This window comes from Delphinapterus leucas, chromosome 20 (genome assembly GCF_059928025.1).
Source record: "Delphinapterus leucas isolate spDelLeu-1000000601 "Yukka" chromosome 20, BTC_Dleu_Yukka2, whole genome shotgun sequence".
Lineage (NCBI taxonomy): Eukaryota > Metazoa > Chordata > Mammalia > Artiodactyla > Monodontidae > Delphinapterus > Delphinapterus leucas.
The window spans coordinates 1,097,778-1,114,261 of record NC_143148.1 but is presented as its reverse complement, the minus strand read 5'-3'; the positions used below and the strand labels follow the sequence as shown (position 1 = coordinate 1,114,261).

The 16,484-nt window shown below is 43.7% G+C and overlaps 1 protein-coding gene across 1 annotated transcript in view; it reads right to left on the bottom strand.

Moving 5' to 3' along the window:
- Positions 1-29: 29 nt before the first annotated feature.
- Positions 30-16,484, bottom strand: part of ZNF606 (zinc finger protein 606) — a 55,398-nt gene continuing 38,943 nt past the window's right edge. Inside the window, 6 exon segments of the mRNA XM_089901956.1 lie at positions 30-195; positions 198-1,969; positions 7,052-7,150; positions 7,379-7,505; positions 15,713-15,801; positions 16,419-16,475. Of these exon segments, the coding sequence (XP_089758082.1) occupies positions 154-195; positions 198-1,969; positions 7,052-7,150; positions 7,379-7,505; positions 15,713-15,801; positions 16,419-16,475 (2,186 nt within the window). The 3' untranslated portion in view covers positions 30-153.

Here is a 16,484-nt window from a genome sequence, read left to right as displayed (position 1 = left end):
TTCTCTTCACTATGATTTCTCTGGTGTTGAAGTAGGGCTGAGTGACCACTAAAGGCTTTTCCACAGTCAGTGCATATAAAGCGTTTCTCTCCACTATGCATTCTCTGATGAATAATAAGAGAAGAATTCTTACAGAAAGCTTTCTCACAATGATTACATTTGTAGGGTTTTTCTCCAGTATGGTTTCTCAGATGTACAATAAGGGAAGAACTCTCATTAAATGCTTTCCCACATTCATTACATCTATACGGTTTCTCTCCAGTATGAGTTCTCCTGTGTGCAATAAGATGAGAGCTACAGTTAAAGGATCTTTCACATTGATTACATTTGTAGGGTTTCTCACCAGTGTGGATTCTCCGATGGGCAACAAGGTGGCAACTCTGGCTGAAGGATTTTCCACATTTATTGCACTCATAGGGCTTCTCTCCAGTATGAGTCCTTTGATGTCTAACAAGGTGAGCCATCTGGCTGCATGATTTTCCACATTTATTACATTCATAGGGCTTAATTCCAGAATGAATTATTTCATGTTTAGTGAGGGCTGAACGTTCTCTGAATGCTTTGCCACATTCCTGACAGTTATAGGGTTTCTCTCCTGTGTGAGTTCTCTGATGGGCAATAAGGTGGGAGCTCCAGCTGAAGGATTTTCCACATTCAGTACATTTATATGGTTTTGCTCCCGAGTGAGTTCTTTCATGTTTACTAAGGGCTGAGTAATCCCTAAAAGCTTTTTCACATTCATCACATTTAAAGGGCTTCTCTCCAGTATGCATTCTCATGTGGGCAATAAGATGGGAGCTCCAGCTGAAAGATTTCCCACATTCAGTACATTCAAAAGGTTTCTCTCCTGTATGAGTTCTCTGATGTCCAATAAGATGGGAGTTCCAGTTGAAAGACTTCCCACATTCATTACATACATAAGGTTTCTCTCCTGTATGAATTCTCTTGTGTACAATAAGATGAGAATTCCAGCTGAAGGCTTTTCCACATTTATTACATTCATAGGGTTTGATTCCAGTGTGAGTCCGTTCATGTTTAGTAAGGGCTGAACGATTCCTAAAAACTTTTCCACATTTATCACATTCATAGGGTTTCTCTCCAGTATGAGTTTTCTTATGTTGGATAAGGTAAGAGCTCCAGATAAAAGACGTCCCACATTCATTATATTCGTAGGGTTTCTCTGCAGTGTAAGTGCTTGTATGCTGTGTAAGGAATGAGTCATACCCAAAAACTTTCTCCCATTCATTGTATTTATATGCTTTCTCTACAGTACCAATTTTTTGATGTTCCATAAAGGATGAAAAGTAAAAGATATTCTCATATTCTTTGTAATCATACTGGTTTCCTCCAATATGAAGTCCTGGATGTTCACTAAATGATGGGCTCTGGTTAAAGATTTGATGGCATTCCTTATATTCATATAGTTTTTCTCCTGTATGCATTCCCATATGATCACCAAAATGCAGTATATGATTGAAAGATTTAACAGCATCAGTACATTTGAAAAGATTATCTCCAGTTTGCACCCTTGCAGGGTGAACAGGTTGCATGGAGTGGTAGAAGGCTTTGTCATACTCATTATTTTCACAGGTAATCTTATCTGCATACATTATGGCTGAATTACATCTCCAACTTTCAGCATTTGTATCAGGCTTATAGAAATGTTCTATTTGAGAAACTTTCTGAGATGGAACAATGCTTAGTCTCTGGCTACACCCTGCCCCAAGTTCACAGAACTCAGCGCCTCTTTGAGACAGTACTTGCTTTTGCATGAAGACCATTTGCCTCATAGCTGTACTCTGGTTCATGTGATACATTTCTAATTGGTCTTTACATCCCAAGACTTCTAACCTGGAGAACCAAGGATCATCCCATATGTATCTCTCCAACTTCATGCTATGGGACTGTTCCTCCTCAAGAATGCTCTGTGTTGGGATCAACGCTTTGCTTTCAAGATTTCTCACCCATTCTGAAATAAACAGAAAATATCCATGAGAGCATAGGGAAAGAACTTCTAAGAGTAGAGTGGAAAAGGTAAGATTTACTGTCCATATTATTGAAAAGGTAAGCATGAACTTGTTTCCAAATAGACTTGTAACCCAGAGGAAGATCGTAATAGGAAAGAGAAGAATAGTAAAAAGTGAACAAAAGTAGTTAACCAGAATACAAAGTGTGCACTGAATATGAATAAAACCCATTTAGGAGTATCTTCCCATGAAAAGGAGAACCAGTTATTACGTGTGTGCAGGAAAGAGTTAACTCTACACACTTGAGTTGGTCACACTTTGCACATTCCCAAGAAGGCCTGTTTCATGACTGGCCCTCGGCCAACTCCTAAGGACTGAGATCCTGGAATGTTCTAACTCATAAGAGTGTTCTGCATGCTTGAACCCTTGGAGTATACTGTACCAACTTCTCTAGATAGTTTGTACAAACAGTGTCATTTATGGTGAACACCTTCCTTCTGGGGTTCTGGAGCTTCCATGATTAGTCAGTCAGTCATGTGTGTCTAAATGACCAACGCCCAATAAACACCCTGGACTCACAGGCTTGGGCAAGCTTCCCTAGTAGATGACACTTCACACAACTCATTGCTGAAGGAATTAAGTGTGTTCTTTGCAACTCCACTGGGAAAGAACTACTGAAAGCTTGCATTTGGTTTCCTCCAGACCTCGCTCCATGCACCTTTACCCTCTGCTGATGTTGCTTTGTGTCCTTGCACTGTAATAAACCATTACCCTGAATATAATGCCTTTTGAGTCCAGGGAGTCCTTCTAGTGAATCACTGAACCTGGGGGTTGTCTGGAGGATCCAGATGCATTTAATACTATTAAGGTGAAAAAATAATAACTGGCTTAACAAAAGACAGATGAACAACCAGCCCCTCAGAAACTAATGTTTAAATTATTAAAGTGTGCTAATTCATTTCTATGTTATAATGTCCTTACTGTTCCCCTACTTTGACACCTGCCAAAAAAAGAAGGGGATGGGGTTAAGAGAAAGTATCACCAACAAAGGCTTCAAGCTATCACATTATTTCCTATCTCACAGAGTTCAGTCAATAACACAAAATCATCCTCCTGAATGGCAAAAATCACATGGTTTCAGGATACTCCTAAAGTTCTTCTAACATGTGTAGAATAATGACAAAAGAGATAGGCTGGAAAGACAGCACACTGCAATGAAGCAGATACAGGAGTTATAGTCTGATAATCTGTATTTAAGTACTGGCTCTGCCCCTATCCTTACGTGACTTTTCTGAAGATTAAATGAGATTGTGAATCCAGCAAAATGTCTGGCAAATTCAATATGTGGAAGCTACCTATCATCACTGCTGAGGTATCAGTCCTCCAACAACAGGGGTCTGTATTAGTTTCCTATTGCTGCTGTAACAAATCACCACACATGTTGTGGCTTAAAATAACAAACTCACTGTCTCACAGTTTGAAAGTCAGAAGTTCTAAATGGCTTTCACTGGGCTAAAATCAAGATAGCTTTCCTTCAGAAGCTCTAGGGGAAAATCTACATCCTTGCCTTTTCCAGCTTTAAAAGCTGCCTGCATTCTTTGGCTTGTAGCTCCCCCCTCCATCTTCAAAGTTTATCATTCCAACTTTTGCTTCTGTCAGTCACATCTCTGTGTCTCTGACACTCCTGCCTCACTCTTAGAATGACCTCACAATAACATGGGCCCATCCAGACAATCCAAGATAATCTATCTCAAGATCCCTAGTTTAATTCACATCTGAAAAAGTCTCTTTTGCCATATAAGGCACCATATTCACAAGTTTCAGATGTGGACATTTTGCAGGGGTGGGTATCATTCATTATTCAGCATACCACAGGGTCTAATGCTGCAGGTACCCAACAGGGCCTAGACCCTTGTCCTCTTTCTCCAGGTTTTTCTTCTTCTTCACTATACACCATTTTCCCTCTTTTACTACCCAAGTCCATTACAACAGGAGAGATCCTACTCTGCTCAAGAAATGGCACTTACTATCAATTTTAAGCTTAGCTTCTAGTAGTTAGGGAATGATCTTCAAACAACTTTTGAATTTTTCCAGTAGAAACTTTAAAAAATGGAAGCTGACCAAGTCACTGATTAGATAAATAATGTCCGTCCAGCTTCATACTCAGTACTTATGGCTTGAGTGTCTCTTCCACCTGTAAATTATTATCTATGTGATGAGGTGACAATCTAAACAGTTATGAATACACACATTACATCACTGAGAGTTTGTGGGGTTGTAGATGCTAAGCGGATGGGAGGTCAGAAAAGGAGACCACGACAGAAGCAATCAAGGAAGGTTTCACACAAGAGAAATAACATGAGCTCAGTCTTCGAGCATGGCTCAAATACAGACAGACTGCTGGTATGGCATGAGCAAAGGCATGTGTGATGTGACTGAAATGTAAGGAGGGCCTTAAGGATGCCAGCTGAGTAAACTGCAGGAACTAGTCAGGAAATGAGCAAAATAATAGAAAAAATTGGAAGGTCTTGAAATCTGGTCAGAGTTATTTAAAAGGCAACTCAAGTCACTGTAGGTTTACTGGCAGAGACCTCATAATGGAAGATTTCAGGGATATAAATCTAGAAACAACATCTGAGGGGGCTAATAACAAATAATAATTCACTCACCAACTTGAGCTGGAATTTTATGAGGGTGCCTACCTGAGGGTGATGTTGGTGGAAGCTGAATGACACAGCTGACATTTCAGAGGAAGAAAATCTCAGAAGTCAGACAAGAGATTACTTCTTAGAGAGGAAAGAGCAGGCAGTCAGGATGACTTCCCCATTTCCAGCTTAGCAGACTCACAGAAGGTTGGTATCAGGGATATAGATCAGGAAGACGGGGAAACAATCTAGAAGGGAGAGCTGAGATTCCTGGTTCTATCAAGATCAAGGAGACAGCTGAGATGATTTCCAAGAAGGCAGAAGTGTAAGGATGGAGGTGGTGGAACCACAGGGCTCAGGACAGTTACTTAGAATGGTCAGCACTGACCATTAAAGCTTCTGGAATTCATGACTCCTTGGTGGAAGGTTTCAGATCCAGATAGGGGGCAGCTGGTTAAGACTCCACAAAAGTTCACTTCGTTAGATGGGAAGATGTCCAACTTCAGGACTCAAGAGGGGGCCATGGTATATCGTTAAATTAAAAACAACAAGATACAGAACGATGTGTATTGTATTCTACCTTTGGAAAGGTGAAAAGTAACTACATATGCCTATATTCTTATAATTGCATTAAAAAACTCAGGAAACAAACAATAGAAATTATTGCAAGCAATTAACCTCGGTAAGACGTCAGTGAAATTTCACCACTCCATAAAAGCAACCATAAAACTAGCAAAACCTGACAGAATAAGTTTCTTCTGAATTCTCTAAATTAACCAGACTTGCAGCAACCCAGGGAGAGTTTATTCAAGGAAAACTGAGTTTCAATAATAACGGTGAGTTTTGTGGCATTTTAACTTACCCTAATCCCATCTGACTCCTCAACTCAGCAGTAGCCTTGGAAAATAACAGCTCACATTTCTGGTGATAGAAGGAACAGAACAAAGCTAGAGCTTTTTCAAAGCCTCATTCCCAAAGAACAGTCATTATCTGACCTGTTTGGTGGTTCCCAGGAAGACCCCACTTGAAAGGCTTGTGGGAACTTGCACAGCGCTAAAAACTTCTAGGAAGTAGGTATTTGTCAAACATTTAATGGCAATGTTTTAAAGCGTTACTGTCTGAGGTGATGGAAAACAGACGGGGTACACAATACACAAACCAGAAAATGAAAGGAAAACCTGAGGAGTGAGATGTCCATAGATTTGAAAAGTCCTAACATATTCCTGGGAATCTAGAAGGCCCATGCATACACACTGTAATTAAACTTTCAAAAGCCAAAGCCAAAGAGAGAATCCTGAAAGCAACAAGAGAGAAGCAAGTCATCATATACACGGGATCCTCAACAAGATAAACAGCTTATTTCTCATCAGAAACCACGGAGGCCAGAGAGAAAAAGAAATATGTCAACCATGAATTCTATACCTGGCAAAACTATCATTCAAAAGTGGAGAAATCAAGACATTCTCTGATAAAAAAAAAGCTAAGAGTTTGCTGCTAGTAAACCTGCCCTACAAGAAATGCTAAAAGGAGTTCTTTAGGCTGAAATGAAAAGACACTAACTCGAAATACTGACTACCAGTAAAGGTAACTACATAGGTAAATACAAGAAGACTATACAAATGCATTTTTTGTTTGTTTCCTATCTGATTTAAAAGACAACTACATAAAGCAATAATTATAAATAAATTAAAAATCTGTTATGAATCTATGTTGAAACACAATTTACAGATGTAATTTGTGACAATAATAGCACAAAAGAGGGAGGACAGAGCTATACAGAAGCAAAGTTTTTGTATACTATCAAAATTAAACTGATAGTAACCCAAACTAAATTGTTATAAATTAAGATGTTAATTATAATTCCCAGGGCAACCACTAATAAAATAACCCCAAAATTTATAGTAAAAGGAAAGTGGTTACCTGTGTGTGCTTCTGTGTGTCTGTGTGTCTATCTGTGTGTCTCTCTGGAGAATAATAATAATGTGGATAAGAGGAGAGAGTATAAATGAGATTTTTTTCAGCTTACACATTTTATATAGCTTTGAGTTTTTTGAATCATGTAAATACATTATCTATATTAAAAAAACATTTTTTGTTGTTTTTTTGTAAGAAGAGTTAGTGACTACAGGCCACAAGTTTGGCAATAAAACATTAAAAAGCAGGTAAATGAATGAGAAGTCTTCTTAGACAAAGGGACAAAGCAAAGAACATGAGAGGTGAGGAGGGAAACTGTAGCATACAAGAACTGTTACCGTATTAAAAAGGTGGGCATCTTTGCTCTGAATCAACAGCAGAAAAAAGTCAATATAAGGGATAAAGCTCCTTGGAAGGAACTGTGACCGTCTCTGAGGAAGTGAACTCCTCACGGCCTCAGCCCACTTCTCAAACAAGGATGGCTTGGAAGAAGGTTCCTCGCTCCCACCTGGGGTCTGCTCTCACCTGGACAAGCGCCTTGAGGAGGATATGCCTGCTCCACTGACCACGGCTCTTCTCCTTGCTCCAACAGGGAGATGACCTCGGGCTTGGCGATCTTATTCCCTACATGTGGAGGAAAAACACAGACTTGTAGAGCCATGTAACCCTCCCTTGCCTATTTCTCATGAATGACTTCACTTCATGCTTTATGAGCAATAGGGATTTCGTCCTTGAACCTCAGGGCTCAAGATCATCTCAGCCCTTCTGAGGCCTCGTAAGCTTGTAAACAGAGAGTAGCACAGGGGATTGCAAGGGGGACAGCATCGTTTACTTGGGCAGTCCCCGCCTTACCCACAGAGAGCAGATGCCCATAGGTCTCCAGCATCACATCACGGTACAGGGTCCTCTGAACAGGGTCCAGCTGCCCCCATTCCTCTTGGGTGAAGTCCACAGCCACATCCTTGAAGGTCACTGGTTCCTAAAAGAGCACACATGTTCCTCCTTAGCCCGGAGCTACCCCCACTCCAGTGTTTTCTGGGGCTGGAGTGAGTCTGACAGCCCTGGGGAGGAGATAGTACATAGAGGAATTGTCCTGGATGCGTTCAGTATTCTCACTGACGTGGGTCAGGTCTCACTGGGAGCCACCAGGGCCCTGCATTTGGGATGTACTCTTAGGGAGTTAGATATCTGGGCCCACAATAACCACAATAGAGATGAGCAGGTCTCTCCTAAGATCTTGCCCAATTCTAGTTAACACTGGCTAGTATGGACAGGACTCCCATCTGGGCAATTCCTCCTGCTTCTCTGGAACTGCAGACACTTAATAAGACCGAGACCAGGACCAGGGTGGATGCAGACTCTGAGCCCTGGTCACAGACCAGAGAACCTGGGGCTCAAGTCTGCTCCACGTGTAGATCTAGGACCTGGAAGGGTGACCGCCTTCCTGGCCACAGCAGAGACACTTCCACTCCCAGATTGTCTCCGACCCAAGGACTGGAGGTAGGGGTGAGACAGGATTAAGCAGAGCAGCCCAAGCCAAACAGAATCACTTACAGTTGCTGTCAAAGCACTTTGATTTTGAAAAAGTTCAAACTGATGTTTTTAGGAAAAAGAGAACCAGGAATACCCACTAGAAAGCTAAAGGGAAGTCTGATTTTTGCAATGAATGCATCCCTTACAGTCCTTTGAAGCCATCAACGTGAGCCTCAGGTATCTGGGCACTTCCAGGGTGTGGCGGGGGACTGGGGAGCGAGCTGTGCTTCACGGGAGGTGAGCGAGCGACAAACCCCACAGCCCCTGCTCCTTCCTAGGGCCCCCTCTTGGGCTGTCTGTGCACTACGGTCCTCCCCTCCATGTCAGTGCAGAATCATCCCCAGGACAAACACCCACTGAATGGATACACGTGCAGTGCACTTCCACTCCAAGCATCCTTCCACTTCCTCACAGCCTGCTAATCACTTCTCTTCCACCCACATGTGGCCTTCCTTTCTGTCCTGAGAGTCATCCCCGACCAGGGTCAGCCCTCATGCTGGTCTTCAGTGTAGACTTTGCTCTGCTGGTCTGAACTGCTCCTCCTCCACCTTCACATGACTGGCTTGAAACACAGAACTGCTTCTGCTCCAGTGATTCTCTAACTCCAAAAAGCATTTACAACTGCTATTCACAACGTCCTTTAGTGAAACCCTCCTTAGCCTTGGACTCCTCCATTCCAATTTTTTGATTTTCCTCTTACAGACACGCCCAGGCCTCAGTTTCCTTACTGGCTGCTGCTCCTACATTTTTGGGGTAAACTTTTTTTACTTAAATCTAACATTCGGGTAGAGAAGTGCACAAAACCGAAGTGTGCACCATACCTAAACTCAATGCACTTTCAGAGTGATCACACTTGGGAGACCAGCTGGGAGGCCAGGCTTCCTGCCCAGGGTGCTCCTGGTGTGCCCGTCTCATGCTCCCTAATCTCAAGGGTGGCACCTACTTAGATGGCTTCAAAGTTCAACAGTTAACAAGGTCCAAGCCCACACCGTGGCAGCTGTCAAGCTGGTGGACTGAGCCACAAGTTCACCTCCCACCCTTCCCAAGACCCCAACAGATCCCCATACACATACTTAAAAAGGAACAAAAGCACCACATCTAATTGACACAGAAGGAATGAAATCACTAGAGAGATTCTGCAACCCCTACTAAAATAGTGGACATTGGCAGTGATCATTGATGACTGCTAAACCACAGGCGATAGGCAGAAAGGGAAATGTCCGATGGAGGGGTCAGGCTGACAATACCTGCAGCCACTAATCCATCACATCACCTGGAAATGGGCCAACCAGACCACCTGTGCCCACTGATGCAGGACAGTAAGAAGGACCCAGCACCACCTATCAAGTACTCTTGCCCAAAATACAAAGCCTGAATCTGCCCTATCCTCTAGCTCAACTACCAGTCTATGGGAGACAGCTGGATAGAGGAACTCATCCAAGGACATCACAAAGGCAAAATCAGGCAACCCAAGACAGGTGACCTGTTTCTTCAGTATATGAAGAACATGCAACATGTGGTCCTTGCTTGGATCCTGATTTGAATAACAACTGCAAAAGACATTTTGGGGACAAGTGGGGAAAAGTGAATACGGGCTTGGTATTAGGTAATAGTAAGGAATTACTGTTGTTAATTTTGTTGGGTGTGTAAAGGTATTGTGTTTATCTTCTAAAAGGTATGAATGTCTCAGATACATACACAGAAGTGTGAAATGATAGAGTATCTGTGCTTCGCTATAAAATACTCTAGTTTTTTTTTTTTAAAGGTTGTCCGAATAAATGAAAAGGCAGAAAGTTGGAAGGTGACATTTGCTAAGGCTGGTGAATGTGGGTGTCTGTCGTCAGCTGAATAATGGCACTGCCAAAGACGTCCATGTCCTAATGACTGTTACCTTAATATGACAAAAGATGTCATAGTTACAGAGATGTGATTACGTTAAGGATGTTGAGATGGGAAGACTATCTTGGATTATCCAGTGGGCTCAATGAAATCACAAGGGTCCTTACAAGTGAAAGAGGTAGGAGGGTATGCGTCAGAGAAAAGGAGACAATGCAAGCAGAGGTCGGAGTGATGCACACTGAAGATGGAGGAAGGGGCCATGAGCCAAGAAATGGCAGGTAGCCTCTAGAAGTGAGTGAAAGCAAGGAAGCAGCCTCTCCCCTGAGCCTCCAGAAGGAACACAACTCTGTAGACCCATTCTAGACTTCAGACTCCAGAACATGAGAATAAATTCATGTTGTTCTAAGCCATTAAGTTTGTGGTAATCTGTTATAGCGGCAACAGGAAACTCGTAGGGTTTTTTAATCTCCTAAAGTTTTTTTTAAGAAAGTAAACGACATAACGGGCCAGCAAAGAGGCCGTCGGCATGTGGTGTTCTACACATTCCCGCAAGATGGGGAGATGAGTGTGGCTGACCAAGGAAACAGAGCAAAGGAGACCCCAGGCCTGCACGTTAGAAGGGGCTGCAGGGGAAGCAGGACCCCAAAAAGAGGCTCTGGGCTCTGAGCTTAAATGCCACTGAAGCCAGGAGAATCAGGCTGCAAGGTCTATATTCAGGACCTCTATATTCAGGACAACTTTGCCAGTTGCCCCACATCCCTGCCAGCCAGTTTGCCTTGTGGGAAAAACTCCCTGGACCCTCCTCATACTCAAGAGTGTGGGAGGTTCTCAGGCTGCCTGGATGAGTGACTACCCTGGAGTTGAGACCCCTTCAGCCCAACACAGGGAGAGGGGAGGGGTCTGTGGCCTAACAGCCAGCTGTGCACCCAGGAAACCGGAAGCAGAACCGACCTGGTGATCCTGGCCCACCGAGGCACATGGAGATTAGAGTGAGACTTGTCAGGGGAGGGAGGGAGAGAGAGGGAGAGAGACAGATAGAGACAGAGACCTAGAGGCAGGTCAATCAGGAACCAGACCTGCTCAGGTGCACAAAGCAGATCTGTCAGACACAGCCTCACAGCTCTTCTCTGGTAAACAAAGACAGACCAGAGGGCCCCTGCACACATGAGGAACATCTGCACAGGTGGAAAGACCGAACTTAGCAGCTAAGAGGACAGAGAATCCAGGCAGCAGTCACATCCAACTTCCAATGACCTATACTTCTAATTCCCAGATTGGAAAGATTCGGTATAAAATAGGACAGGATAATACAAGAGGCTCAGAGAATATGAAGAAGAGATAAAAAAAAAACACAGCAGTCAGGGGGCCATCTAACAGACAACCTCAGAAAAATAATATAAAGGAAAACAGGAGGGAATTTTTTAAAAACACAGGACTTCTTTAAAAAAGACACAAAACACTAGCCATAAACAAAGACAGATATATTTGACAAAAATATACCAAAAAACATTTCACTGATAAAAGACACCATAGAGACAAGCTACAGATTTGGAGAAGATAACCGATATGTGGCAAAGACTCAGGATCCAGAAAGCATGAAATGCCTACATATTAATGTGAGAATCTACAGAAATCTAGGGATGGGAGACACACAGAGAAAGAAGGAAATACAGATGGCCAATAACTCATTTAAAGATATTCAACCTCACTCGCATTCAAGAACATGCAAATTAAAATAATGCAATAAACTTTTGTGGTCTTGAGGTAAACAAAAATTAAAAGACCCGATATTAATATTGTCAAGTGGCAGCAAAGATGCAGGGAAATAGGCACCTTCTCTGAGTAGGGAGACTGAGAGGGGGCTTTGCCCTTTCAGAGCCACGTGGCAGCACTGGTCACATGGAAAACACAAACACCCTAAAACTCAGCAAAGTGCTGCCTCCAAGGTATGCCCAGATAAACTTAAATGTGCGCACAAAGCAAAACTAAAAGAACTTCCACAGGGCTTTGTTTGGAATAGGAAAAATGGTGGAAGGAGGAAGGACTTATAAGCTTATTCTCAGAAGAGATGAGTAGAGTGCGCTTCTCTGATGTGGCAAAAGGAATGTACTTGACCTTCATCTACCACATGGATATACCTCAAAATTGACCTTGAAAGGTGTAGAAAAGCTACATGTAGAAAAAGCATTGTTAAAAAAACCAGATTATTACCTTATAATGTCTATATAGTTTATTACCTACATGAGTATGAAAATGGATTAACTATGTACGTATCTTAAGTGGTTGCTGTCAGGAAGGGTGCAAAAAGAATGTGATTGGGGACTAAAAAGAACGAAAAGCAAATATGGCAAAACATTAACGATGATTAACTTGGAGTTTGTTCAATCACCTGTCTGTTTAATCACTTTTTATGCTTTTCTGCAGTTATGGAATTTGTCAAAATAAAAATTTAAATAAAAAATATTTTCAGAGTTGAGAGATGTCATCAAAACTGGAAGGGCCCATGGACTGCCAATCAGGAAGAAAAAAGACCCCCAGCAGAATATGCCCCAATGTCAGGGCCCACAACTCGTGGAGGCCTTAGGGATGCAAAGAAAATGCAAAACTGAGGCTGGTGATGAAACAGAAGAGACAGCAGAAGATAGGCACCTAGTCTCACCAGCTGTGGAGACAAGAGGTGGGGCTGGGAGACGAAAGTCTCACTTACCTAATGCTTAGGAGCAAGGAAGCAGAACAGAGAAGGGCCCCACCCCCTAGGTAGGAGTGAGCCCTTCCATTTCACAGGTAACCCTTACCTGAACTCCTACTTTCCAAATATCATCTGCCAGGATGACTTGCAAACATGTTTCACCCAAATTCTTGTAAACATTTTTGGACATGTTGCTTTGTACACAAGTATAATCGTTTATCTAGACATTCTAAGGCACTTTATGAAATCTGACACACCAGCCTCACGTTTAAACTACAGGAGGGTTTAAGGGAGGATGTAAGGGGTGCTGAGCTGGGTCTTAGCTGTTTACCTGACAGCTAAGGATCTCATCTGATTGCTCCTGCATTACCTGAATTCTCTGACAACTGGCCCCTTCATGGAACCTGGGGAAGTCCAGATATACTCTCTGGCATCTTCAGAATTTCATTGTTTATTAATATTTTAGGGCAAGCTCTTTGCAGAGAAGGAAAATATAACTAAACTGTGCTCAACCTTGAGACAACCAAAGATGGAGGCAGAGTATTCCATTAATTAGTGTTTTATGTGAATGTTTACTGTGCAGAAATCTTTGGTGGACTGTTATAGTGGGGGTTTGAGTTTCCATATTTGGGGGGGGCTGGCTGGGGTTTTTATATGGGCTGGGATATTATTATTATTTTCCCTATTCATCAAAATAATGGGCTCCCACTAGCTGAAACTTCACTAACCAACATGTTTGTAAGATCGGACTATTCAGATAACAAGGGATGACAGCATTTGATATTTTCACCAGGTGAATGCTTTATTTCAATAAATATTTAATTTGGAGGGAACAATAGAGGGATAAGGCGCTCTTGTTTGTGTTCCCAAGACCTCACTTAATACAAAACTCACACATTCAAGTCTTGAGTTTCCCACAGGGAAAGATCCAAAGTGGGTGTGGGAAGGGGCCAGGAGTACATGCTCACAAATCACAACTCTTCAGACATTAGAGGGTGGTGTTATTTTAATTCTCCATTTTATTTTCTCGGCATTAACTCTAATAACTCTCAGAAACCCTCATATAAATGGACAGCAGAGTGCAGCACAGTGGTTATTAGAGCTTCTTCACAGCACTTCACTACAACTAACTTCTGTTCCCAAGCAACTGATCAGGGCCCATCTTTCAGCCTAGTCTAGCTTCACTATCGATTGTCTGCAAATGACCGCACGTTGTAAGAGCAACGAACACCAGTCACCCAAGCTGTGATGCCCTCATTACGTGGCTCAGACCTGAGACGGCAGTGCTGTGATGTGGGGACAGCATACTCACGACGTGCTTCACCAGTCAGCCTTGAAACCGTGGGAGGTTTTGTTAGTTTTTTTTTAACTTGGCGGGAGGCATAAAGCTAAGCAGAGATGTTATTAACATTTTTATATCACAGTATCTCACATTTGCTTGATTCATTATTTTAACTTAGAAATGAAAACTCTAAATATAGTAATGAAACTATTTTTGTCTTTCACAGCAGACAATCATTAGAGTACATGCAAATGTGAAGAACTAGGATAAAAATCTCTCATTTGGAAAAAACCCTAAGAAACTGAAACATAAGTTAAAAATGACTACTTCCAAGTCATGAAAAGAAATAAAATACTGATAAACGATATGACATACAGGACCCTTGAAAGTCAGACACAAAAGGCCATATATTATATGATTCCCTTTATATGAAATGCCCATAATGCGCAAATACAGAGAAAGTAGATTAGTGGTTGCCAGGAGCTGAGAGTTGGGGAAACAGGGAGTAACTACTAATGGGTATAGGGTTTCTTTTTGGAATGATAAAATGTTCTAGAATTAGATACTGGTGACGGTTGCAGAGTTCTGTGAATATACTAAAACCCACTGAGCTACATACTTTAAAAAGTTGAACTTTATGGTACATTAATATTTTAATAAAGCTTTTATTAAAAAGAATTTTTTAAGTGGCTGCCTCAAGTAAGGGGGCTGAGCAAGAGGGGAGGAGGGAGATGGCACCTGTCCAACATCATGAACTGTGCTGCCCTATTTCTCTCGGGAGCCACCCTTGTGCCCTTACAGTCACGAAGTCCTCCTGCTTCGACTCCCTTATACCTCTCAGATCTGGCTTCCAGGTGCTGGTCAGACTGAAGCCTGATACGCCAGCCTGCTTCCCACAGCCCCCCTTCTTTCCACTCCCCTGCCAGAGGCAACTTTCCAGCCACATTCTAAACCCTGGTTCCTCCTGCTCCCAACACTTCTGAGGCTTCTCATTACCACCAGGATGGAGACCCAGCTCGGCGGCGGGCATTCAGGATGCGGCTGGGTTTGTCCTGGCCTCTTTGGCCTAAAATCTAATTATGGTCAGCCTTCACCCAGATGCTGGTCATGCGGTGCGTCCCCATGGTGCTACAGGAGGCCAGATTCCTGCACAGCAGGCTATGCCCACCCGGCTGATGTGTCCCCTTTACCCCTTGGCTCAGGGGTGTTCCATCTCCCAGGCAGCCTCCTCTCCACAGCAAAAGGACCCCAGGTGCTCTGTGCCCCACGGCCTCTATGCAGATTCTCCCAAGGCATCAGTTGTGCTCAGCTGCTCCAGGGCTCAGGGCCTCCCTAAGCACCTCTGGCTTGTGTCCTGAACCACATGTGCAGCACTAGGCAGATGGTGAGGTCTCAGCAGTTGACTGAACCACCCTGGAAAGTGGCATGGGAGCTCCTCAGGATGGGGGCTAACACTTCACCTTGTTCTCCTCCCAGTAAGCACAGAGCTCAGCAGACATCATCAATCTGAGTCAGGCACTGAATACATGAGGGAAGGTGGGAGGGAAAAAGAGGAGGGGGCTGCTAGCCAAAAGGGGGTTGCCCCTTATCCACCAAACAGCCCACAGCACAGCTGGGGCTCAGGACTCTGAACAGGCTGGTTGACAGTGAGGCTGCAAGTCATGGAAAACAGAATTCTCCCGACCTGTGCTCAGGAATCAATAAACTTCTAGCTGATTCCTTCTCTACCCAAACCCTAGCTGTGGTAAACTGAGGAAGTACATCGACTGGGATGGCCGGGAACACCCTGAACACCTCAGGGAACAGGGCAACCCTTCACGAAAAAGCAGAAACCCCATCTCACCTGGGCCTGGGCTGTCAGAAGCCTGGGGGCCCTCCTTCTCTCCTCAGGGGTCTTCTCCACGCACCAGGTAGAGTCCTGAGGACACAGAGCTGGGGGAGGAAAGTGAAGTCACAGAGGCAGTTCTCCCTCCCAGAAGTGTGACCACATGAGGCCCACCTCCTGACCCTGTCCTTCCCCTTTGGGCAAGGGAAAAACCCTACCTCCTCATGTTACAGATGAAAGCAGTGGGGCCAAGAAATTAAAGAATGTGCTTAAACACATGAACCATCTCCCCTTGCTGAGGTACTGTCTTAGACAAAGTGTCTCTTCACAGACTTTCTAGGCCTGAGCCCTACCTAAGTGGCCACACATTCATTCTCATGCATCCTGTCCTGGAGATGTCATCACACTGTACCCCCCAGTGGAGTGTTCTGGTCCCTCTCTGTTCCAGCTCTGCCCAGAGACAGAGCTGGACCAGACCCCATGCCCCCGGCCCCCTCCTCCCCAGCTCTAATTCCCTGGCAATGGCAGGTTACTGCTGGGAGAGACCAAAACATGTTAACCAATGTGGCTGATGGGGACACAAGTTGTTTTTTTGCCACACCATGAGGCATGTCGGATCATAGTTCCCCGACCAGGGATGGAACCCGCATCCCCAGCAATGGAAGTGTGGAGTCTTAACTGCTGGACCACCAGGGAAGTCCGGGGACAAAAGTTCTTGACTCACCCCAGGAGGCCCACGGGTCAACAGCCGCCATCCCCCAGGACTGGTCCGTAAAGATACCTGCATCAG